Consider the following 22,348-nt stretch of genomic DNA (forward strand, 5'->3'; position numbering starts at 1 on the left):
AGGTGAACAGCCGATGGTCATAGGGAGAACAGGGCAGATGAGACGTAAGACGAAAGTAGACTAATTGGGCAGGTGGACTCAGCACCTCCCTGGATAGTCCCATGCTGCACCTATCCCTTAGCGCAAGGGATCGGGCATGCAGTGTGCTACTCTCTTACTGCAAAGCTTAGAAGAATCTAACGTGGAGCCAGCAAGATGGCTCAGCTCAGCAGGTGAAAGCACTTGCTGCCAAGTGTGATGACGTGAGTTCGGATCCCGGGACTCACGTGGTAGAAAGAACTAAACCTGAAAGTTTTCCCCTAACTTTCGCAGTGGCACTTGAATGCCCCTTTTACACACAAAATAAACGTGTGTGGGCCCTTCCCAGCTGAACCAACAGGTTTTGGTTCTCACACAGGGAATGAATATCCTAGTCTGTTTTACTTCTGTGGGAGTGGAATGAAGGAGAGGGTCTCATTCTGTAGCCCAGGGTGGCCTAGAACTCTTGATAATCCTCAGCTTCAGTGTTGGGGCAAAGCACCATCTCAGGCAGACAGACCTGATGTTCCCTGCAGCTCCTCCTACCCACCTTCCATCCCCGGCCCTGAAACGCCGGCCTTTGAAGTGTCCCCCTCCCTCCCCCCAGATGGAGAAGCCCAGACTGGTGACTGGTGCTGGTAGTTACGCTGAGGTTAACCCAAAGTGTCTCTCTTGTTAGCCGTAGGTACTTTCCTGAGCCTGCTTCTGTGCAAAGGTGCTTTTCTTGCCTCTTCACCTCCTGCAACAAGCAAACCTCTGTCCTAAGACACCCCCACTCAGCCCAGGGATGGTGGGTTGGAAGGGTGCTGCTCCTTGGCTGCAGGAGAAGCTCCCCGATGCTGTTCACTAGTAAGACAGGGAAGGCGAAGTCTGCCAGACACTGCGTTTGGTGTGGTGGCACTTCAGGGGCTCAGGCAAGCCAGAGCTACCGAGGGGACAGGCAAGAAAAAGAAAGGACCAGCTGGAGAGAATCCAGATGTGGCTCCGGAGTCTTGTTCTTCATCCACATTGTTGGATCTTTAATGTCCACTTGGTTTCATGGAGGAGAGCAGCTTGTGGCAGACACCCAGCACTGGGCAGCAGCTCTGCTTCCCTCCTGACAGACAGTGGAGTCTTGTGAGCAGATGTGCAGGGGAATGTTGAAGCCCCATCAGGCCCACCTTTGCCGCTGGGCACAGCTGCTTACAGGGTGGCCTAGCAGGACAGGGAAGTCTGGTCACTAAATTTAGTAGGAAGGCTGCAGCGTAAATTGAGAGGGTATTTACCCCAGGAAGTAAAGAAGGGGGAGGGGAATCCCTACCCACTGGAGCTTTTAAAAAATAATTCTTGCCCAGGGCTTCATGTATGCAAAGTACACTCTCTTGCCCAGCTATGCCCCAGCACAGCTGGTCTGAGCCCAAACAGTTCTGTACTCTAGAACCAGCTCCTCCCCCAGCAGACAGTCGGAGGGGAGGACTCCGGCCTTGTGTTGGCCTCTGCAGAGCATTTGCTCCTACCACCCCCCATCTCAAGGCTCACAGTCCAGTTCCTCTTAAGTCCTTCCCTAAATTCCCCCTCTGCATCAAAACCAGGGGCTTCACCACGCCCATTGCCTTTTGGGTTTTAACTTCCTTACTCAGACCCTCCAAGCGTTCCAGAGGTCAGCAAAGCAGTGGCTGGCCACAGGGCTCCTTCTAGGGCGCCAGGGGAAAGGTTGCTGTAAGTCAGGTTTCCCAGAAATGTCAGCTCTGACCCCATACTGCTCTCGGTGACCGGAGGACAGTCCTTAGGCTCACAGTGAGGAAGAAGAAGGTAGGACCTCCTCTCCCCAGAGTTGCAGGCCTGAAAGCTCAGGGGCTGTCAGAAAAAGAGGAGGTGTTCATAATGTTGGGGGAACCCTGGAAGGCTGTGGCTGTGTTCTCCACCTGTGATTGGCTCTCAAGCCCAGACCAAACTCTGAACCTGCCCAGCAACAGCCCTAAGAGGCCTGAAAAGGGAGGGAAGTCAGCTGAGCTGTGGCCTCCACCCCAGTCCCGCTTCCAGGAACTGATGGGAGGGCCTGGGACCGAAGCCACCCCTCCCTTGCCCTAGGACTCTGCCTTTACTGCCGGGGTCTATCGGCTGGTTCCTGGACCCCATTTCCCTGGGCTCTGTGACTCTGACTTCCCTTTCAGGCTCACCAGAGAGACACATCTGACATCTCTTCAGAGGCAGGGCATTCGTTTCATTATTATTATTATTTTAATGTTTCAAGACAGGGTCTCCTTGTGTAGCCCCTAGCTGTGCTGGAACTAGCTCTTTGTCTACAGACTAGCCTTGAACTCACAGAGACCCACCTGACTCTGCCTTGACCTCCCAAGTACTGGGATTAAAGGTGTGCCCCACCATCGCCTGGCTGAGGCGGGGCATTCTTGTAGTCTCCTTGTGCCCTGCTTTGGACCAAAGTCAGTTTTTCTTCCTGGTGTTTTTGAGATAGTCACACCGTATAGCCCAGGCTGGCCTTGTGATCCTTCTGCCTCAGCTGTGATCTCCCGGTGGCTCCTTGTCCTTCCCACCCACTCTGCTCCTGCTGTGCTGACTTCTTTCTGCTCTGCCACACACAGCCAAGGACAGCCTGAGTCCCAAGGTAGGGAACCTAAGGGCTTTGCTGCGGTAGAAGGGACCCGATCAGAACACAGTCGTCACCGGGTGAAACTGGGCCTGCAGGCCTTTGCTAGTGGCCAAACCCAGCTTGTTGGAGAGGCAGGGATGGGGAGGGCGCTACCTCCAGGAGCCAGAACTCAGACCTCAGAACCACAGGGATCAGGGACCGGTTTGCAATGTGGAAAAAGCTGTTCCCTTCATGGCACCTTTAGCAAGTTATTTACTTTGAAAAGAACAGGGAAGGGGGCAGAGGGAGGAGGCCTGGTGAGACGTCTCTAAGGAATGTGTCTCTGGCAGGACGTCCGGTACTACCTTGGCCACGCCTCCCTCATCTGCACTTCCACAGAACCAGGCTGGGTTCTTCTGTTTCTGCTGAGCAAGGGAAGGGGGTAAGATGCACCCATAGGAAGACAAGCGAGGGCCAGGGCGAGAGGGCCTGAAAAGTGACCCCACACACATACACTCACACAGCCTGCTTGGCCCGGGAAAGTCCTACTGGATTTCCAGAGATTACAGGAAGAGCCTACTCAAAAGCCCACGGCTCCTAAACCGGGGGAGGCAGTGGCCCCTAGTGGCCAATGGGCCATCTGCAATTGTGGGGCAGAGCAGGATCCCAGGACTCTGAGCCAGGCTGCTCTGATCCGTACTCCATAGCCCTTGGGGCCTACCCTTCCTCCCATCCTAAGTGCGGGTCCCCTGCCCACACCATATTCTGGACCACTGCTCAGACAGCGGGGTCCTCAGGATAACGAAGGGCGTCATTGTCACAATCAACTTTAATAAAAAATAAATTAGTTCTGGGATGGGCATCACTTTCGGTGTGGAGTGGGGGCGGGGCTAGGGTGTCTTCTACTGACAGCTCTTTTTCATCCTCTTCACAACTGGTCCCTGCTCTGGAGAGGCCTGGTCCTTCCTGGACAAGGAAGGGTAGCAAGGGTCCCCTAGCTGATGGGGAGGTAGGGATACAGAGGCTAGATAAGTGTGGGGGAGGGCAGCAGGGTAGCTTAGGTGTGAGACCTGATCTGGGAATCAGGATTGAGACACACACTGGAACTTGTGGGGGGCACACTTTAAGTAGCTCAGACTAGTGTGGGGAGGTCACCCTGCTCCTCCTCAGCCCAGAAAGCATCCAGGAAACAAGCGTCGCCCACTTCCCACTCTTCCCCAGTCTGCTTTTGGGGAAGTGGCACATACGCAGGGGCAGACAGCCAGGTAGGCCAGGTTCACATCTCAGGGCGTCATGCTATAGAGCAAACCCAACAACAGGTGAACAGTCCCCTTATCCTCTCACAGCGGAGGGCAGACATCTCTGGTGACACTGAGACCAGGTGAGAAGCCAGAGGGTGCCCAGTGCTAGCGTAAGAAAACCGTGAAGAGAAGGATCTCTTGGACCCATTTCAAGCAGGCTCCAGCTGGGACCGCTCCAGGACGTGGGCGCACGAGCGGCAGCAGGTAGCTGTGTAGTAGGGGTAGACGCAGAGCCGGGCCTGCACCACCAGGGGGCAGTGTGGAGAGTTGTCCTTGCATTGGTCATCTGAAGATAGGTCAATGGCACAAGACAGGACTGACATCATCTCTCTGAAGTGTGTTACCCGCTCCCACCAGCCTTCTCATCTGCCCACATTCCAGCTAATTTCCCTGTGCTGGGGGTGGGCAGGGAAGCTCTTTACCCGGGCGCTGGTGGCAGGGCTGGCTGTTACAGGCCCGCTTTCGGGAAGGTCGCAGTTGAAGAGGGCATCGGGCGCTCAGAGTGTGGTTGGCACTCAGGCACTGGACTTCTCGTGTCTGCGTGCCTCCCTCGCAGGAGCGAGAGCACTGGGGAGACCATAGCCGTCAGTCAACATTAAAGTTCCCAGGGCTGCTCCTCAGACTACCCCCTCCCTCTCCGAAAGATAGCGGAGGAACATTATCCAGGGGCCCAAGGTCCGCCAGTCTCCCGAGTCTCAAGGAAGTGGGGCAGCATGAGCGCTCACCTGAGTTGTCCTGGGCTGAGTGCAGCAAGAAAAGCCCTCTTTGCTAGAGGCCCACATGGAGGGAGCCAGGCACTCACCGGACTCCAGAGAGTCGAAAACCATCGGTCCTCACAGGCCTGCCCCTGACAGGGCTGCAGCGCAGGGGGCCTGGGTAGGTGGGAACAGTCGCTGGGAGAAGTCACATTGAACTCGGCTCCCAGTTTAGACACGCAGATGATGTCTCTGTGCTGCGTGCCAGATCCACACTCCGAGGAACACTGTGTAAGCGGGGAAGAGAGATCACTCCAGTTCCGGATGTGGGACCCATCAGGACTGGCCTTCCTGCCCCCCATCTCCCGGCCCTCAGCTGACCTCACTCCAGGGCCCTGTGTACCAGCGCCACGTCCTCTCACAGGGCCCTAAGCTGCAGGCACGCATGTCAGGAGGGCGGCTTCTGAGAGGGCAGCCCTGCTCAGTGCTTCCTGCTCCTGCTTCCTGGTCCCCCTGGAGGGTTTCCCCACTCCTAAGGCAGACCACAGAGCGCCTCTGGATTCCTGTCCCGCACTCGGCTGAGCACTGTTGAGAGGGAGAGTGGCCTGTGTGAAGGGGGGCTGCTGGACTGGACAGGTGGGGAGGGTCCACATCTGGGGAGTTCAGGAGTGCCCTGGGGTACCAGCCTGTAAGAGGAGGCAGACAGCTAGGTTTCCAGACTGGCCTCGAACCCGGTGTGAAGCTGAGATAAGCTTGAATTTCTTATCCTCTTGCCTCTACCTCCTGGATGCTGGGATTACAGGTGTGTGCCCTTACACTAGGGACCAAAAGTGGGGCCTCGTACAAGCTAAGACAAGCACACTACCAATATAGCTACATCCCACCTCATTTTTAAATAAAACTTTATAACTATATTATGTAATTATTATTTATTATTATCTTAATAATCAGGGTCTCTTAAGTAGTCCTGGCTGTCCTTGAACTCACAGAGATCGACCTGCCTCTGCCTCCCCGGCCTGCCCCACCACCCAGCCGGTGTGTGGTAAGTGAGTTCACAGGGGCTGGCTCTCTCCCTCCACTGTAGGGCCCAGGGACCTCACTCAGTTGTCAGGCTTGCCCAGTGAGTGCTCTTCACCTACCCAGCCACCTCACCAATTTTGTTATTTTATGTCTGTGTATGCCCATATGCCCACAGAGGCCAGAAGAGGGCGCCAGATCTATTGGCGCTGGAGTTAGCCTCGGTTGTGAGCCACTTGCTGTGGGTCCTGAAAACTGATCCCAGGTCCTCCAGCAGAGCAGGGAGGGGGCTTAAGTACCGAGCTCTCTCTCCAGCCCAGTTTTTCTTTTTTCTTTCATTTTTGTTTATTTGGTTGTTTTGTTGTTGGTGGTGGTGGTGGTGGTGGTGATGTTTTTGAGACAGGGTCTCATTTTGTAGCCCTAGCTGGCCTAAAACTCAGTATGTAGACCAGACTGGACACAGACTCACAGAGGTCCACCTGCCTTAACAGGATTAAAGGTGTGCACTGCCTCACCCAGCCTGCTGTTTTTTTTTTATATTTATTTATTTATTATGTATGCAATATTCTGTCTGTGTGTATGCCTGCAGGCCAGAAGAGGGCACCAGACCCCATTACAGATGGTTGTGAGCCACCATGTGGATGCTGGGAATTGAACTCAGGACCTTTAGAAGGGCAGGCAATGCTCTTAACCGCTGAGCCATCTCTCCAGCCCCCTGCTGTTGTTTTTAAGACAGGTTCTGCTCTAGGTCATGTAGCCTGGAACTCACTACAGTGGTCCTGGCTGGCCTCTCACATCGGCCTCCAGGCCCTAAAATGAGATGGGAATGCAAGCTCCCCACTTAGCTCTGAGGTCCTGGGCCAAGAGAAATAAAAGTTTATCAAGCTGATTTGGACAGGTTGTGACAGGGTGGCTTGGGACATGGTCACCAGAGAAGCATGGCTTGTGGGACCCACCTTGGAACTCCAGTCGCTGTGAAACCAGGCTGTGGTACAGGGTCCCATGTCGCAGGCCTCCCTGCTGGGCGGTGGGGGAGGCCCGGAAGCACACTCCTGCTTGCTCACTTCGTCACCGTTGCTTCCCACGCACCGGACTTGCCGGCTCCTCTGACCACGGCCACAACGCACTGAGCACTGAAGGATGAGAAAGCAGAGACCCGGCATCACCCATCATCCTCCGGCCGTCCTACAGAACCAGGGCTTTACAGACCGCGGGAGCCGAGCACAGGGCTCAGGCTGCCCATCCCAGGCATCTCCCTAATGCTGGGGTTCCATGTAGGTCTTGTTTGTAGTTTCTGATGACAGAGAAAACAGTGGGAAAACCACTGCCCTGTCTTCTCCAGGGCCCTCGGCACCTTCACCCGCTCACCTGGCTCCAGGGGGAGCTAATCTCCCAGTGGCCGCAGAGGTGCAGCTGACAAGGCTGGGTGATGTTGGGCCGGGGGAGATGCCCACAACGCTCTGGAGGCACAGAGGAGCCACCGCCTCCAAATTCTTGTCTGCAGAGCAGCTGGCGGTGCTGGGTGCCAGGGCCGCAGGACCGGCTGCAGGACGTCCACTCCCCAGCCTCCCAGCTGTGAACGTGGGTGGGGCAGAGAGAAAGACGGGCGGAGATGTGTGGGAATGCCCGGCTGGGACCCTCAGAGGAGAAGAGCACATTTCACAGTTGGGGGCTGCATTCCTAGCAGGGAAGGAAGCCACCAGAGTTTCCACAGACTAGGGGATGCCAACCTTTCTAACCTAACGTCTCTGTGCAGCCAGGAGCTAGGAAATTGCTAGAGTCCAGGTAAGAAGGTTGTGGACTAACGTTCCCTGTGGACCATACTCACTATGGGGGACACGGGGGTCCATGGCAGGGTTCAGGGGAAGCTGGGGGTCTGGCACCCGTGGCACAGCTCTGTTCTTCCAACTCCTCTCCTGACTCACGGGAAATGCAGAGGAAAATGGGGCGCCAAACACCTGAAGGGAATAAGAGGGCAGCCAGGGAAGGCAGGAACTCAGAGCCCAGTTCCAGTGAGGTTCCAGATACAGGGTCCAGTACAGACCCACGGGTCCAGGAGATGGACTCTATATAGATTCACAGAATAGGAATTTGGGCTGACGCGCCAGCAAGACAGGCTCACCTTTGCCACAGGATGCTGAACATTCGGAATGTCCCACTTGCTTCCAGTATCCGGTGGACCCCAGGGATGTCCTGGCATGAGTCAGGGCAGGCACTTGGGGAATCCGCACCTGACGCTGGAGGGTGCCTGGTGCCCGAACTGGGCGGGGAGCTGGAGCAAGTAGGGGCTCTCCCCTCAACATCTCTGCAGGGGAGTCCAGGAGCCCAATCAGATGCTTCTCTGCAACCCGGGCACCCCGTCACAGCCGCACCCCTTTTGTGGGTCTGAGGATTCTAGTTTTACCAGGCTGAAGTTGAAGGGCTGGAGGCTTGGCGGAGGGGCTCTCCAGGGCAGGAGGGGAGGCAATGACATACTGATAAGAAACACCTGGGTTGTCCTCTTGAAAGATCATCTGAGGAGAGAAAATAGCAAGTGTTTGGGGTGACAAGAGGGGAATACACCAAATTTCTCCCTAAGGGATCCCCCCACGGCTCTGCCCTAAGGGGCCTCCCTCTCCAGCAGTCTAGTGCCCCACCTCCCGCCTCAGGCTTACATAGACATCCACGGGCTGGGTGGTGGGGCCTTCGGCTGACAGACTCTCCCCCTTGCCTTCCTCCCGAGGAGGACGGTTGTACTGGAAGACAGTCCCGACGGCCGAGTAGGACCCTGGAGGATCCACAGCCCAGTTTCCGTTGATAATGGAGCGGCCCCCAGGCCCTCGAAGTGCTGAAAGAACCCTGAACTGAGTGATAGTGGTATACCTTCCTGAGCCTTGGTGCATGCCACCTGCCCAGAACCCTAGGACCTCTGGACCTCAGCCATTCACCTCCCTCACCCACTCCGCCAGGCTTGGGGGAAGGCCACCAACCTCTTCCTGTTTGGCCTTTTGCTGTGCTGAAGAGGGGAGGCAGATCAAAGAAACAGGGTGGACTGGGACTTAGTACTGAGTTTCTCACCGAGGTAATTGGAACTGGGTCGGAACTGGGAAATCTGAAGATGGGTGGCTCCCACAGGGATCCACAGGATCTTCTGATAGCCCAAGGGGCCCCCTCGGTCAGTGAGGTTTCCCGAAACAAGCCGACAGGTAGAGCCATCACCTCCGCAGACTCCGCAACCATCTGGACGCCTGCCAGAGCCAAGGATCCCATCACAGCCGGGGCTCTGGGAAAAGTGAGGTGAGGCAGGGGCCACACAAAAGCCAGGCACACCTCACACCCGGCCCTACTTCACACAGGGCCCCCAGCTCACCCCCTGACCTGCTCATCCATCCCCAACCAACTGCAGAGAAGCCTAGCCAAGTCCAGTGGGATCCTGCCTACAGCACACCCCTTGCTGGACCGCAAGAACCTTCTTTTGGCCACCCCAGTCTGGTGTTTCCACTGTTGTAATAATAAATTAAAGGAGTGTGTGTGTGTGCACGTGCGTGTGCATGCATGCTAGTATGAAAACCAACACCCTGCCCTCCCTCACCAGCACCCTGCCCTCCCTCACCAGGCAGCGACCCGCGACACAAATATCTAAGGATCCAGGCTGACACAGGGTCCCATCCTGAACCTTTTCGGTGTGACGGACATAGAAGCGGAAGCCACGGGGGCGACAGTTCAGTTCACAGCGCTGGGAACCCTGAACTGAGGGGTAAGACATGATAGTTAGCGGGGTCCCTGACAGAGGGAGCACCCCCAGAGTCCCAGTAGTCCTCCTGAAGTTGCTGTGGAGGAAGGGAGGGTGCAGTTTCCTATGCTTAGGGTTTTGTTGTTTGTTTTTTGTTTTTGTTGTGCTATATGGTGTCAAGCTTATGAATTTTACTGATTCTCCTACCTCATTCTCCTAAAACAGGGGAAGTTCTGCGCCTGGCCATCAAAAAGGGGGTTTTGTTGTTGCTGTTTGGAGTGTGTCTGGAATGGGGTGCTCATGTGGGAGTCAGAGAATGGCTTGCAGGAGTGGGTCCCCTCCTTCCGTGATGGGTCTGGAGACCACACTCCCACCATCAGGCTGAAGCGTCTTTACCCACTGAGCCATCCTACCTTTCCTGACTGTGAGTTCCTAGCCCATGGGTTTGTCTTGGTGACAAGCTGACCAATGGACAGTAGCCTGGGAGCGCCCGCTATGACAGCACGAAGACGTCTCTGCTGGCACCAGTGACCAGGTCACATTCACACCCTCCCGGGTCACAGCCAAGAGGCATCCCAGCCCACCATGTCCCGGCCATCCACCCATCACTTTCTGAACACTCCGTCCTTCTGAGGTCAGGGCTGAGTCTCTGCTGAGACCTGAGAATTAAGACGCAGGAGGCAGAGAGGGGCCACCCAAACCCGAGTCAGCCCTGCCAGGGGACTAAAAACTGCACCTTCAGTGAAGGGCTCCCACTGGTACAGCTGGCCCATGAATTCCTGGGAGTCAAAGGCGGCACACTGCAGGGCTCTGGGGTCTGGCTGCTCAGGGGGGCAAAGCTGAGGAGGCAGATGCACAGCATCAGAACCGGGGTGGAAACCTGGGGTACAGGCTAGGGCTAGACTAGGGACTGGATACGGGTGGGTCAGCTCCCCAGAACACCAAGGTTCCTGCCCTGAAGTTAGAACCACCACCCTGAGGTCTAAGCCCACAAGCTGAGGACTCGGGTCAGGGGACATGAGAGCCTGGGGTAGGGGACCCAGAGAAGATCTCACCTCTTGACTGCAGGCTCTCAGCTGCTCGCTCTCCCCAGGGCATTTTGGAACAGGGCTACCGGGAGTAAAAAGGCTCCAGAGGGGGCTGAAGTCTCTTGTTAGAGGCAGCCAGCCTTCTGGGGACCTGGGAGGACTCCCTCGAGGTCTCCAGGGCCCTCTGCTCTGTTGGCCTCGACTCCGACTCCGGGGGACAGAAGGGAAAGGATGAGGGCGTGGCTCTGCTCCCTGGGGACTGTTCCAACCCTGGGAAGATGGCATCCGTGGCCCAGGGGATCCCTGGAAAGACCTACTGTCTCCAACGAAGGACGTGGGTGAAGGGATCCCCGTGTCAGAGGGAGCAGAACCGCTTCTGGGGGGCACCTCTATCTGAGTACTTCCAGACTTTGGAGTTTCAGCTTGTGGGGAGCCGGGATGGGCATGCAGTTCGGGAAGCTGCGTTTGAGGGCTGCGGTCTGCAGGGGCCGCTTCTGTGCTTAGAGGCTGGGATGGAAGGGACCCTTCCCCTGTAGAGTTCTTCGGTTGCTCCAGTCTGGGTCTGCGGGGGTGCCTGCGGCTCCGGTGCAGCGGCAAGGCAAAGGGCACTCTCCCATAACCAAACATCCCTGGCTTGATAGGGTCTCGAACCCGGGACCTGAGAGGATGGTGCAGACTCGAATCATCTCCTAGCCCGTCTCCCCAGTTCACATCCTGAAAGATCAGCCTGCAGAGGCGAAGCCCCCTTGCCCCTTTCTGTTCCTCCACGTCTCCCTGAGCTGCTGGGCCCTCAGGGCCTCACCTCTGGGCCCCTTGAGTCTCTTGGGTCTTCTCTCTCCCCAGTTGAGAAGCAGGGCCTTGAAGAGGGCCACCCCTTCCCCGAGGTGGTGGTCTGTACAGGGACTGGGGATCCCGGGGAGTCTGGGATCTGGAGCCCTGATCCCGACCCCGGGGCCGGAGGGCTTCTGGATGTCTTGGGGGTCGGGGAGGAAGGGATAGGCCAGGGTGCAGTTCACATGTTCGGCTTCTGCGCTGCACCCCCACCCCACAGGGCTGGGAGCAGGAGGCCCACCGGCCCCAATGTCCCCAGAGGCCCTCAGGAACCTGGTCCTCCTCTGATGGTGTCTGAAGAGAAGGTCCAAACAGCTGCACGGGGGTAGGAGGACACACAACAACATGATCAGAGTTAGTGTCAAGGGTCAAGGGTTGTTAGTTGTCCAAGGTCACATGTGTTGGGAGGGCCGGACTCCATCCAGCCTTTGTGTTCTCTAACCAAAAGGGAGGGAGTTGGCAGGGACCCTGGCTGGGCCAAGCCTGGACAAGGGGCTGAAGTCTCCCAGGGAGAAAGTGAAGCCTCCCTAAAGGGGAGGCCAGGGCAGAGTAGGGGGACCCTGGGCAGAGTAGGGGGACCCTGGGCTGAGTAGCAGCGGCTCCCTTGGCCAGGGCTCACCTCCTGATCCTGGCAGAGCTGAAGAAGAGGCAGAAGCAGCATCACACATAGCCAGAGCCTGCACGTCAAGGGGTGGGGGCCATCAGAGGGAGCCAGGAGTGTTACGACATTACCCACCCCCACCCAGGCTCCCCACATCCTGGTTGCCAACTTTTCAGGAAGTAGAAGTCCCTTGTTACGGACCAGGCCCCTTCTAACAATCTCTACCTTCTTTTTTTCTCTTCTTTTTTGGTCTTTCAAGACAGGGTTTTTCTGTGTTGCCCTGGTTGTCCCCGAACTAGCTCTGTGGACCAGGCTGGTCTTGAACTCACACAGCTCCACCTGCCTCTGCCTCCCGAGTTTAAGGCGTCTGAGGCAACTGCCCAGCCCCTTCCCTGACTATTAGAGACAGAGCAGTCTCTGCACTGACAGCCCTTGCTCTTACCTGCCCAAGCAGGTCTCCATTGCTCTTCCCTTGACTGCCCCTGGGCTGGGGAGCAGGGGACAGGGTAGCTACTCTGGCATCTGGGCACGGAGGGTGTTCTGAGGAGGAAGCAGCACACTGGTTACCCTTTAGATAGCCGGGATACTGAAGGGCTGTCTCAGCACAGCACCAGCGGGGCAGGGGGAAGATTGGTCCACCCCTTTTCTACCTAAGGGTGGGAGTAACAAGGAACGCTGTCATCTGCTGAGGCCAGGGTGGGGGGCTGACCTCAGCCTTCCAGTTCAGTCGGGTCCCTCCCTATGGCCCAAGATGGCTTAGCTCCTGCAGAAGCCTCGAGGAGGGACAGTGCGTAGGCAGCTGGACCAGGACATTCTTTCTCCAGAGCTCTAGGACCTAGAGGAGGCAGGCTATGCCAGGCGCCTCTATGAGCGGTCAGCCAGAGGGCCCTTGGCACCAGGTGTGGGGGCAAAAGCCTTAATCCCACCCTTTGGGTTGGGGAATGGGAGGATCAGGAGTTCAAGGCCAGTCTGGGTGATGTGAGACCCCCCCCATCTCAAAACAAACAAACAAAAAACCTCCTTCCCTAAAACCAACCCAGACCAAAAGAAATCACAAGAGCATTCCTTTCCTACCTGCCTCCGGCCTCTTTCTTCCCCTCTTAGCTAAAGCTCCTTATAGACGGCCAGGGAGTCTGGGCTACCACAGGCCCTTTCTTGTCCAAGGGATAAGCTAAGTGGGCGAATGGTGGTGACTTAAGCTCCCTGTGGGTGCCAGCACCCACGAGGCACTGGCTCAGGGCGACTTAGTTCATGGACAGCTAGTTTTCTTCTTTTTATTTTTTCTTCCAATTCGCAGCCAAAATGGCTGGGCACCTAGAAGGGGAAGATGCAGTCATAGCTGCTCAGACTTCCCAGTCAGCAGCTTCTCCTGGTATCAAGGAAGTCCAGCGTGAAGTCTAGCCTTGAACACTGGGTGCCCTGTCCTCCAGGCCTGTCTCTCCCTACCCCCTGCCCTCCAGCTCCTTCCTTCTCACCCATGCCCCTCATCCCATCTCAGTTCTGCTTTCCAGGAAAAACACTGTTTCTGTTGGATCTGAATGGCAACACCAGGGGAATCCAAGGATTGTGGACCAAAGCAGGCCAGCTCAGGGCAGGGGAAAGCAAAGTTAGGTCCTGCTTCCCCCGCCTCCCCAGGACCCCAGGACTTGGGAATTTGCAGAAGGGAACAAAGTGGCTGAGCCCTCTCCTTCCCCTTGCTGGGCCAGCCACTGATGTTCAACCCACCCACCAACCCTCTACCTGCCCGCCCTGGGGGCTGGAAGGAAGGAGAAGGGGTGATGGACACAACCTGTCTCTTCTCTGATGCTGGTCCCCTCTCCACCTCCCTCTGCTTCTCTCTGCTCCCCCAGGTCTGTCTGTCCCTGCTGCCTCTCCGTGGTCTACCCAGTACACATAATCCTGTCCTGAGCTGGCTTTGGCAGCTCTCTGGAGAAGTGAGGGGTGGGGGGTGACGAGAACTCCTGGGGCCAGGGCCAGGCCTGGCTCCCTCTCTGGAAAAGTCCACCCCACCCTCCCCTGCATAGGGGAGCAGAAGCAGACTCCCCCCTCCCTGCACAAACGTATGCTTGTTGTCCCTTTTCACGCCCAGGGTGAGGGAGGCAGAAGTTGGACGTGGGCACCCTGAAGTCAAGGTGGACCCTGGTCAGGACCAACTTGGGCTGCTCCTGGTCACGCCCCACATTGGGCCTTTGACGTCAAGGAAAGTGACCTGCACGGGGCTAACCCCTTCACCCTCGGGCTCACCTCGGGCAAGTGAGCCACTGCTGGGGAAAAGAAGCGCTAGTAAGTACTGGGCTGGCAGAGGAGAGTTGCTGTCCCGTCAGAATTCCATCCCAACAGGTGTCTTTCTTTTTCCTCAGCCTCTCCTAACAGGCTGAGCTGTGTGAAGGGCACTCACCCGCATCCCTCCCGGACACCCTAGCCCTGCGTTCCCGGAGTGCAGGCGTCGGGTCGCATCCTCTCGAAGCCCCTCGGGGAGGAAGCGGGCGGCGCCGGCTTGCAGGGAGGTCCCGTATGTTTTCCAATTTCACTGTGTGACTTAATAGGAATCTTGGCTCAAGTCCTCGCCCGGATGATGGGACCAGACCCCCTCCCCAGGAATTCGCCTCAGGGTCCGCTGTTCTGTGACCAGGAGAGCCCGGGCGGGGGTCGGGGAGACTCTACCTTCTCTGCGCCCGCTCTCTCCAGCTGCCCTTCCACGGCGGCCACCGCGGCTGGGAGCCTGGGGACAGCGCCGCCCGCGGCAGGCTCCGCCCCGCGCCGCCCGCGCCCCGCCCGCCACGCGCCGGCCGCGATCCCCCACCCCGGGCGCCCCCGACGGCTACGAGCCGTGCAGCCACGCAGCGGGCACCGCTCCAGCGCCCACCCCGGGGCTTGGGACCCCACCGATCCTGGCAGAGCGGCCTCTGGTGGACCTTGTACCAGAAGAACACGGGCAAATCGCGGACCGCAGGGGGATTCACAAACCGGACCCAGTGGCCCTGCGCAAGCTCAGATCCACCCAAGCCGAGGCCTTCTCCTCCACGCAGCCCATGCCATCCCCTCCACTTTTCCCATGCTGGGCAGTGAACCGTGTGGCTCTGATGGCCGAGGACGTCTGTGAGCCTCGGTTTCTTCATCCATAAAATTTTACACCCCGGAGCTTAGCAGAAGGAATGCACGTTGAATTATGAGTCAGACAAATTTGGATTTGAATTTCAGCTTGAGCACTTGCCAGCTCTGTGGTCTTTCGTGAGCACTTCAACTTCAATGCTGCAGTGTCGTCTGTAGAATGGGAGACTGATGTGTAGATTAGGCAGGAAATGTCTGTCCATCTCCATGTGGAAGAATGACTCAGAAGGAATGAAGAAGGAATGAAAAAGGCTTTTACTTTTTGTGCTTTTTGTTCTATTTTTATTGTTTGTCTTTTTATAAATATTTATGTGGCTGTTTATTTTCGAGGCAGGGTCCTATTATGAAGTCCTGGCCGGCCTGGACCTCGCTGTGTAGACCAGGCTGGCCCCCAGTTCACACAGATCCACCTGCCTTGTATCTAGATTAAAGTCGTGCACCACCACACCTGTCCAACCTTGTAAATTTTTTGAAAAACAAAAACACATAGTGCATGGTTGTGTATATTTCTAATCTCAGCACTTGGGTGGCTGAGGCAGGAGGACCACTGCAAGTTCAAGACCAGCGTGGGAAAGCCAACAAGTTCTAGGGCAGACTGGGCTACAGAGTGAGACCATCCCAATCTCAACAACAATAAACAACACCCAAATAAGGTCAAACAGATGGTTTAGCCATTAAAGGCCAGGCTCACAACCAAAATGTCAAAACACTATAGAAGTACTAGCAACATTGTCTTGTGAGCCCACAGAACCACAAAGGCCCTTGATGTCCTGCCTAATATTTCTTGGATAGCTTTTGCTGAGGGCACAGGAGTTAGTCTCCATCCTCAACATGCTGAGTCAAGTTAGAATAGGCCCTGCCCGTGAGCATTGACCTCTTCAGACTTAACATGGGGCTCTGTGGGAGCAGGAGCCGTCTCGAAAATGATGGCTGTGCACATAAAACAGTCCTGGGCTGAGCCTGACATGCCGATAGCCCGCTTCCATGCCAGTCCTGGAGAAAGCAGAATACTATTGTTTGTTATTGAGACAGGGCCCTGCGAATACGGGGCAGGCTGATGGAAACTCACCATGAATTCCTCTGGCTTCAGCCACCTGAGTCTGGGATTACAGTATTGGGATAAGCCAGAATTTTTAGCCTTATTTGAATTTAACATGCATATTTTGTTTTCTCATGAAATCCCTACATTCTTTCAGGACAAGCACGGCTTAAACCCTTTGTTTTTTGTGTTCTGTATCCGTGGCTTGTAGGGTTACAGGAAATATGAGGTTGGTGGTAATACATGTGATCCTAGCATTAAAGAGGCTGAGGCCTGCAGGAGGATTGTGAACTCAGGGCCACCCCAGAGGTGGAGGCCCAGGAGTTCTTGCAAGGACTGTGGTTCCATTCCCAGCACCCTCATGGTGACTTCCAACTGTTCTCCAGTTCCAGGAGCTACAGTGACCTCTTCTGACCTCCCTGGGCTCCAGCTCTGCATATGATACATCTACATATGTACAGGCAAAACACTTACACACAAAAGATATTAAAAGAAGATGGAAGAAAGCTTGGCTTTAAAAAAGGGGGAAGGGGCCTTTAATCCCAGCACTTGGGAGGCAGAGGCAGGTGAATCTCTGTGAGTTCGAGACCAGCCTGGTCTACAAGAGCTAGTTCCAGGACAGTCTCCAAAGCCACAGAGAAACCCTGTCTCGAAAAACCAAAAAAAAAAAAAAAAAAAAAAAAAAAAAAAAAAAAAAAAGGGGAAGGGAGCAGGAGCGGGGAGGAAAGCAGGGAAGAGGTAAGGAAGGAATAATTCTATTTTAATCGGTCAGGGAGCTGGAGACGTGGCTCATGGTTAACAACACATTGCTCTTGGAGAAAACCGAAGTTTTGTTTCTAGCACTCAAGTCTAGGGCTCTGTAATCCAGTCCATGGGATCTGATCACTCCTTCTGCAGGCACTTGTGCAAATTCCCTCCCCCAGCATACAAACATAACTTAAAAATAGCTGCCTGTTGGGCACACACCTTTGCTTTACTTTATTTTTTAAAGACTTGTTTTTGTTAGCTGGCATGGTGGCACACACCTTTAATTCCAGCACTTTAGATGTAAAAGCAGGTGGATCTCTGTGAGTTCCAGGACAACCAAAGCTACATAGAGAGACCCCCAAATATATTTATTTTATGTGTATGAGTATTTTGCTCAATTTTTTTTTTTTTTTTGTTTGCTTTTTGAGACAGGATTTCTTTGTGTAGCTTTGGAGCCTGTCCTGGAACTAGCTCTTGTGGACCAGGCTGGCCTCGAACTCACAGAGATCCGCCTGCCTCTGCCTCCCGAGTGTTGGGTTTAAAGGCATGCCCACCACCGCCCAGCTCTCTCTGTGTATACTCGGTACCTGCAGAAGACAGAAGAGGCCAGTGGGTCCTTTGGAATTGGTGTTCCAAGTGGTTGCTGGGAAACAAACCTGGGTCCTCTGCAAGAGCAGTAAGCACTCTTAACCACTGAACCATCTCTTCAGCTGATGTTAAATAAGTTGAAATTAGTATATTTTTAAAGAATCACCTCGAGCTAATTTTAAAGGTTTTTTGTTTTTTTTTTTCTGTGTGTGTGTATACGAGCGCGCACGCACAAAAGCCAGAAGACGGTATCCGATCTCTTTGAATCAGAATTACAGGTAGTTGTGAGTTGCCTGATCTGGGAACCAAACTCAGGACCTCTGCATGAGCAGCAAGCTCCCTCACCCCCTATGTCTCTCCAGCCATGCCCTCTGCCCTAATTCTTTTGGTTGAGTTATAAAACATTCTAATGTAGAATTTTTGACAGGTCACTAAAAATACCCAAAACAGACTTTAAAATCACAAAGTGTGCTGGGTGGTGGTGGTGCATGCCTTTAACCCCAAAAGTTGGAAAGCAAAGACAGAGGCGGGTGGATCTCTGTGAGTTTAAGGCCAGTCTGGTCTACAGTGAGTTCCAGTATAGTCAAGGCGACACAGAGAAACCCTGTCTCAAAAAACCAAAACCGAAACAAAACAATACCCCAAAACAAAAAAGAAAAACCAAAAAAAATAAAACCAGCATAAAGAACCCCACCAAAAACAACAAGGACAAACCCTCGCACACAAAGGTGTCACTAAACACGACAGAGGCCACCCTGGGGGCCTCTCCTTAATGGGGCTCAGATCCTGGGTCTGTGAAGGCCCTGAGCCAACACCCCTGTCTGGAGGTGTGGCTTCTCTAAGGACAGCTGTGGACACACAGTCCTAACCCAGAGGTGTATTTATAGAGCTGGTTTCTCGGAGAGGGAAAGCCCCTTTGCCCATGCTGGGGACTGCACGGGCAGGCAGGCGGGGGGGGGGGGGGGGGGGGGATGGATCAAAGGCAGTTTGCCTTTTGGGGCTGGGAGAAGGTTTTTAGGCTAGATGGTTTTCAGAGCTGACCCTGGCTGCCCAAAGCCCCTCACCTCTGAGGACACCAACTGCCGGGCAGGCAGGCTTTCCAGCCTGGGGGGAGCGGCTGGGCTGGAGGGAAGGCCCGCTGTTGACACAGTTGATGCTGTTGACATTTGTAACTGCGGGGAGCTGAAGGACACAAATAGTCCTTCCCATTAAGAGATGGCTGTGCACCAAAGAGCTCACAGCTGTCACCTCCCTGGGTCGGTGGCCTGGGGCACTTTCTGACGCCTCAGCTATTCTGTGGGTCCCCTCTAGAGCATAAAAAAAGTTTTTCTTTTCTTTTCTTTCTCTCTCTCTGTGTGTGTGTGTGTGTGTGTGTGTGTGTGTGTGTGTGTGTATGGAAAATTATATAAGGGCTGGGACTAAACCAGGCCCTGGTGTCTTTAATCCCAGGAGGCAGAGACATGTGGGTCTCTGTGAGTTCAAGGTCAGCCAGGTTTACAAAGTGAGTTCCAGGACAGCCAGGGCTGTTACACAAAGAAACCCTGTCTCGAAAAACCAAAAAGGAAACAGAAAAGGCCTGGGCCTAGTGTTCATGCCTGCTATCCCAATATTTGGGAGGTTGAGACGAGAGGATTGCTCCAAGGCCAGGCTAGGCTACAGAGTGAGTCCCAGGCCAGTCTGGGTTACAGTGAGGCCCTGCCTTTAAAGAGTGAGCTAAGAAAATTGTGCAAGAAGCAGATGTTCACTCAAAGCACCTCTTGGGAAGGGGCACATAGAAGACAAAGAGTGCTGACTGAGCAGGGCGTGGTCCTGAGCGCTTGTAATTCCAGCACTCGGCAACCAGAGTCAGGAGGATCCAAATACATAATATAGCCAGCCTAGCCGAGGCTGTCTCATACCATAAGGCCAAATAGACAGCAAAAGCTCACTGATCAGACTTTGTGCTCAAAACAGAACGTCTTCTCTCTCTCTCTCTCTCTCTCTCTCTCTCTATATATATATATATATATATATATATATATATCAGAGATAGATAGATAGATAGATAGATAGATAGATAGATAGATAGATAGATAGATATAGATATATTCTTCAAAAATATGAAATGCTGGACTGGAGAGATGACTCAGAGGTTAAGAGCACTGACTGCTCTTCCTGAGTTCAATTCCTAGCAACCACATGGTGTCTCACAACCATCTGTAATGAGATCTGGTGCCCTCTTCTGGCCTGCAGGCAGGCATGGAAGGAATGTTGTATACATAATAGATAGATAGATAGATAGATAGATAGATAGATAGATAGATAGATAGATAGATAGATCTTTTAAAAAATATGGAATGAGCCGGGCGGTGGTGGCGCACGCCTTTAATCCCAGCACTCGGGAGGCAGAGGCAGGCGGATCTCTGGGAGTTCGAGGCCAGCTTGGTCTACAAGAGCTAGTTCCAGGACAGGCTCTAAAGCTACAGAGAAACCCTGTCTCAAAAAACAAAAAAACAAAAACAAAAACAAAAAAATATGGAATGCTTCACGATACATAATATTATAGATATATTATATACCTAAGATATATTATAGCTAGATAGATTCTTCAAAAATATGGAACGCTTCACGAGTTTGTGTGTCATTCATGCGCAGGGGCCATGCTAATCTCTGCATTGTTCCAATTTTAGTATATGTGCTGCCGAAGCCAGCGCAAAGTCCTCTCTTTGCTGACTAGATTTCAGAAGGTGTCATGCAGGCTTCTAGGACAGAAGCATCAGTGGGCCCAGTGCTGCACGCCCTGCATGCTACAGTCCAGCACACCGGACAGCCCTGCCTGCAGGTGCAGTCATAGGTAAACAACAGCCTCCTGGTGGCCACAGGTCCGGGCGTGGGGCCTGCCCCTGTTGTGCTAAGTGGCCGCGCTGACAAACTGCCCTTTGGAGTTGTGTGTTGACACACACTTGGGTTGATCTCAGCCTTTGTCGGAGAACCTTGTTTCTGCAGAGGGCAGTTGTTCAACGTGCTGAGAATAGGGGACTGAGTGAGTGTGCGGCTCTTCGTGGGTCGTCTTTATGCAGCCAGCCGTCTCTCCACCCAGGGCTCAGGAAGTCTGTAGCAGGAGGATGAGCAGCACAGTGAAATGCTGTCTCCTGGTGTGTTGTGGCTAGCAGTCAGGAAGTACAGTGTGGCTACCTACACAAGAACAAGCCATCCAAATTTCTGGTATGGTGTGTGTGTGCTTTCCAGATCCCATCGCTTATAGAGGTATAATATGCAGGGTTATATATAAATAAACAAAAAAAGGCAGGTGTGGTGGCGCACGCCTTTAGTCCCAGCACTTGGGAGGTAGAGACAGGCAGATCTCTGAGTTTGAGACCAGCCTGTACAGAGTGAGTTCCACGACAGTCAGGGCTACACAGAGAAATCCTGTCTCAACCCTCTATCTCCCCCCAAAAGTACGTTCTGTTCTTGTAGAGGGCGTGGGTTTAATCACCAACACCCACATCAGGCAACTCACAATCTCCTGTAACCTTAAGGAATCCAGCACCCCCTTTGGGATTCTGTGGGCACATGTACTCACACATGCACAGCCCCACATGTGCACACAGACACACATTAGACACGTAATTAAAAAGAAAATAAATTAGCTGGGCAGTGGTGGCGCACGCCTTTAATCCCAGCACTCCAGAGGCAGAGGCAAGTGAATCTCTGTGAGTTCGAGGCCAGCCTGGTTTACAGGGAGAGTTTCAGGACAGCTGGGACTGTTACAGAGAAATTCTGTCTCGAAAAACAAAACAAAAAGAAAGAAAAGGAAAATAAATGTGAAGAAGAACTTAGTTGGGTGGGAGGGGAGCATGTTGCAGGCGCATGGAAGGACTTGGAGGGAGGAGATGGGAGGAGAATATGATCCTATTTTATTGTATATATGTATGAAAATTTCAAGAATAAGGAAAAAACTTTTTTTTTGGTTTTTTTGAGACAGGATTTCTTTATTTCTTTGTGCATAGCCCTGACTGTCCTGGAACTCATTCTATAGACCAGGTTGGTATTGAACTCAGAGATTTGCCTGCCTCTGCCTCCTGAGTGCTGGGATTAAAGGCGTGCATCACCACTGCCTGGTTAAGAAAGATAATTTTTAAAAAATCCAGAGCACCCTGGTTTAGTAATGAGTTTCAGAGATGGCCCAACAGTTAAGAGCACTGGCTACTCTTACTGAGGACCCAGGGTCAGTCCCACATGGTGGTCACAACTGTGGGCCACTCCGGTTGTAGGAGTGTTCCCACACATCCTCTTCTGGCCTTGGGCATGGACACCAGGCACACATACGGTGAGCTTGCATACATATAGGCAAACACTCATATATAAAATAAAAATAAATCTTAGTGATAAAAACAGCACACCCTCAGGGGTTATCTCAGTGGTCAAGCCGAGCGGTGGAGCTTAGCCTGTACCCATCAAAGCCCTGGGTTTGACCCCCAGCACCAAAACAATGATTTTAGTGACAGACACGTCTGTAGCATTTACTCTGCCTGGGGCGGTTGTGAGGTTTTGTACACATTATGTCCTTCTGTCTGTGTATCCCGGTATGGTGGGACCTGTTAGCCTATTTAGATATGCAAACACGAAGTCCTAAAGCCAACTGCAATGGCCTGCTGTCCCCACACCTCTGAGGCACCTCATCATCTGAGAACACCCTGGAAATCTTAAGACCCTGCTCAGGAAAAGGAAGAAAAGACAAATAAAGTCCGACTACAAAGGGAAGCAGTTTGCCACCCCAATCTTTCCCCTCCTTGGTCTTCTTTTTCCTAAGGTTTACTTGTTTTTATTTTATGTGTGTGGGTGTTTTGACTGCATGTATGTTCTCTGTGCATGCCTGGGGCCTGTGGAAGCTAGAGGAGCACGGAGACAGGCGGCAGACCCATCCCCCCCAACTCCCTCACCCCCATCTCCCCACCCTCCACCCACCCCCACCTCCCCACCCTCCTCACCTCCAGGTCTGAGGTTGTAGAGAGCTGCCACGTGAATGCTGGGACTCACACCTGGGTCCTCTGGAAGAGCAGCTGGTGCTGGTAAGCCCGGAGCCACCTCTCCAGCCCCTGTCCTTGATTT

The 22,348-nt window shown here is 53.9% G+C and overlaps 1 protein-coding gene, 1 long non-coding RNA gene and 1 other non-coding gene across 7 annotated transcripts; 1 reads left to right on the plus strand and 2 right to left on the minus strand.

Moving 5' to 3' along the window:
- Window positions 1-3,397: 3,397 nt before the first annotated feature.
- Window positions 3,398-14,722, minus strand: Adamtsl4 (ADAMTS like 4). Of its 5 annotated transcripts, none has more exons than XM_057793459.1 (20): window positions 14,437-14,722; window positions 14,171-14,310; window positions 12,847-13,086; window positions 12,482-12,621; window positions 11,791-12,312; window positions 11,143-11,486; window positions 10,368-10,998; window positions 10,049-10,151; window positions 9,193-9,329; window positions 8,658-8,862; window positions 8,255-8,427; window positions 8,005-8,113; window positions 7,723-7,905; window positions 7,429-7,558; window positions 6,969-7,173; window positions 6,557-6,733; window positions 4,965-5,168; window positions 4,691-4,870; window positions 4,311-4,455; window positions 3,398-4,174 (listed from the first exon to the last, which is right to left on the minus strand). In XM_057793459.1, the coding sequence occupies exons 5-20, from the start codon at window positions 11,926-11,928 to the stop codon at window positions 4,038-4,040; spliced, it is 3,201 nt and encodes a 1,066-aa protein (XP_057649442.1). In that variant the 5' UTR covers window positions 11,929-12,312; window positions 12,482-12,621; window positions 12,847-13,086; window positions 14,171-14,310; window positions 14,437-14,722; the 3' UTR covers window positions 3,398-4,037. The 5 variants fall into 5 exon arrangements, with proteins under 5 accessions (XP_057649442.1, XP_057649443.1, XP_057649444.1 ...); XM_057793460.1 differs by having other exon boundaries at window positions 11,791-11,848; window positions 12,215-12,312; window positions 12,482-13,086; XM_057793461.1 differs by lacking the exons at window positions 12,482-12,621; window positions 12,847-13,086 and having other exon boundaries at window positions 11,791-11,848; window positions 12,215-12,312.
- On the plus strand, window positions 13,100-15,328 carry LOC130889609 (uncharacterized). The gene is made up of 2 exons (XR_009058613.1): window positions 13,100-14,055; window positions 14,133-15,328. It is a non-coding gene; the product is annotated as an uncharacterized LOC130889609 (long non-coding RNA).
- A 4,518-nt stretch (window positions 15,329-19,846) lies between these two features.
- LOC130890293 (U6 spliceosomal RNA) lies at window positions 19,847-19,950 on the minus strand. The gene has a single exon (XR_009058730.1). It is a non-coding gene; the product is annotated as a U6 spliceosomal RNA (small nuclear RNA).
- Window positions 19,951-22,348: the final 2,398 nt, after the last annotated feature.

The sequence above is a fragment of the Chionomys nivalis genome, chromosome 18 (genome assembly GCF_950005125.1).
Source record: "Chionomys nivalis chromosome 18, mChiNiv1.1, whole genome shotgun sequence".
NCBI classification, from domain to species: domain Eukaryota; kingdom Metazoa; phylum Chordata; class Mammalia; order Rodentia; family Cricetidae; genus Chionomys; species Chionomys nivalis.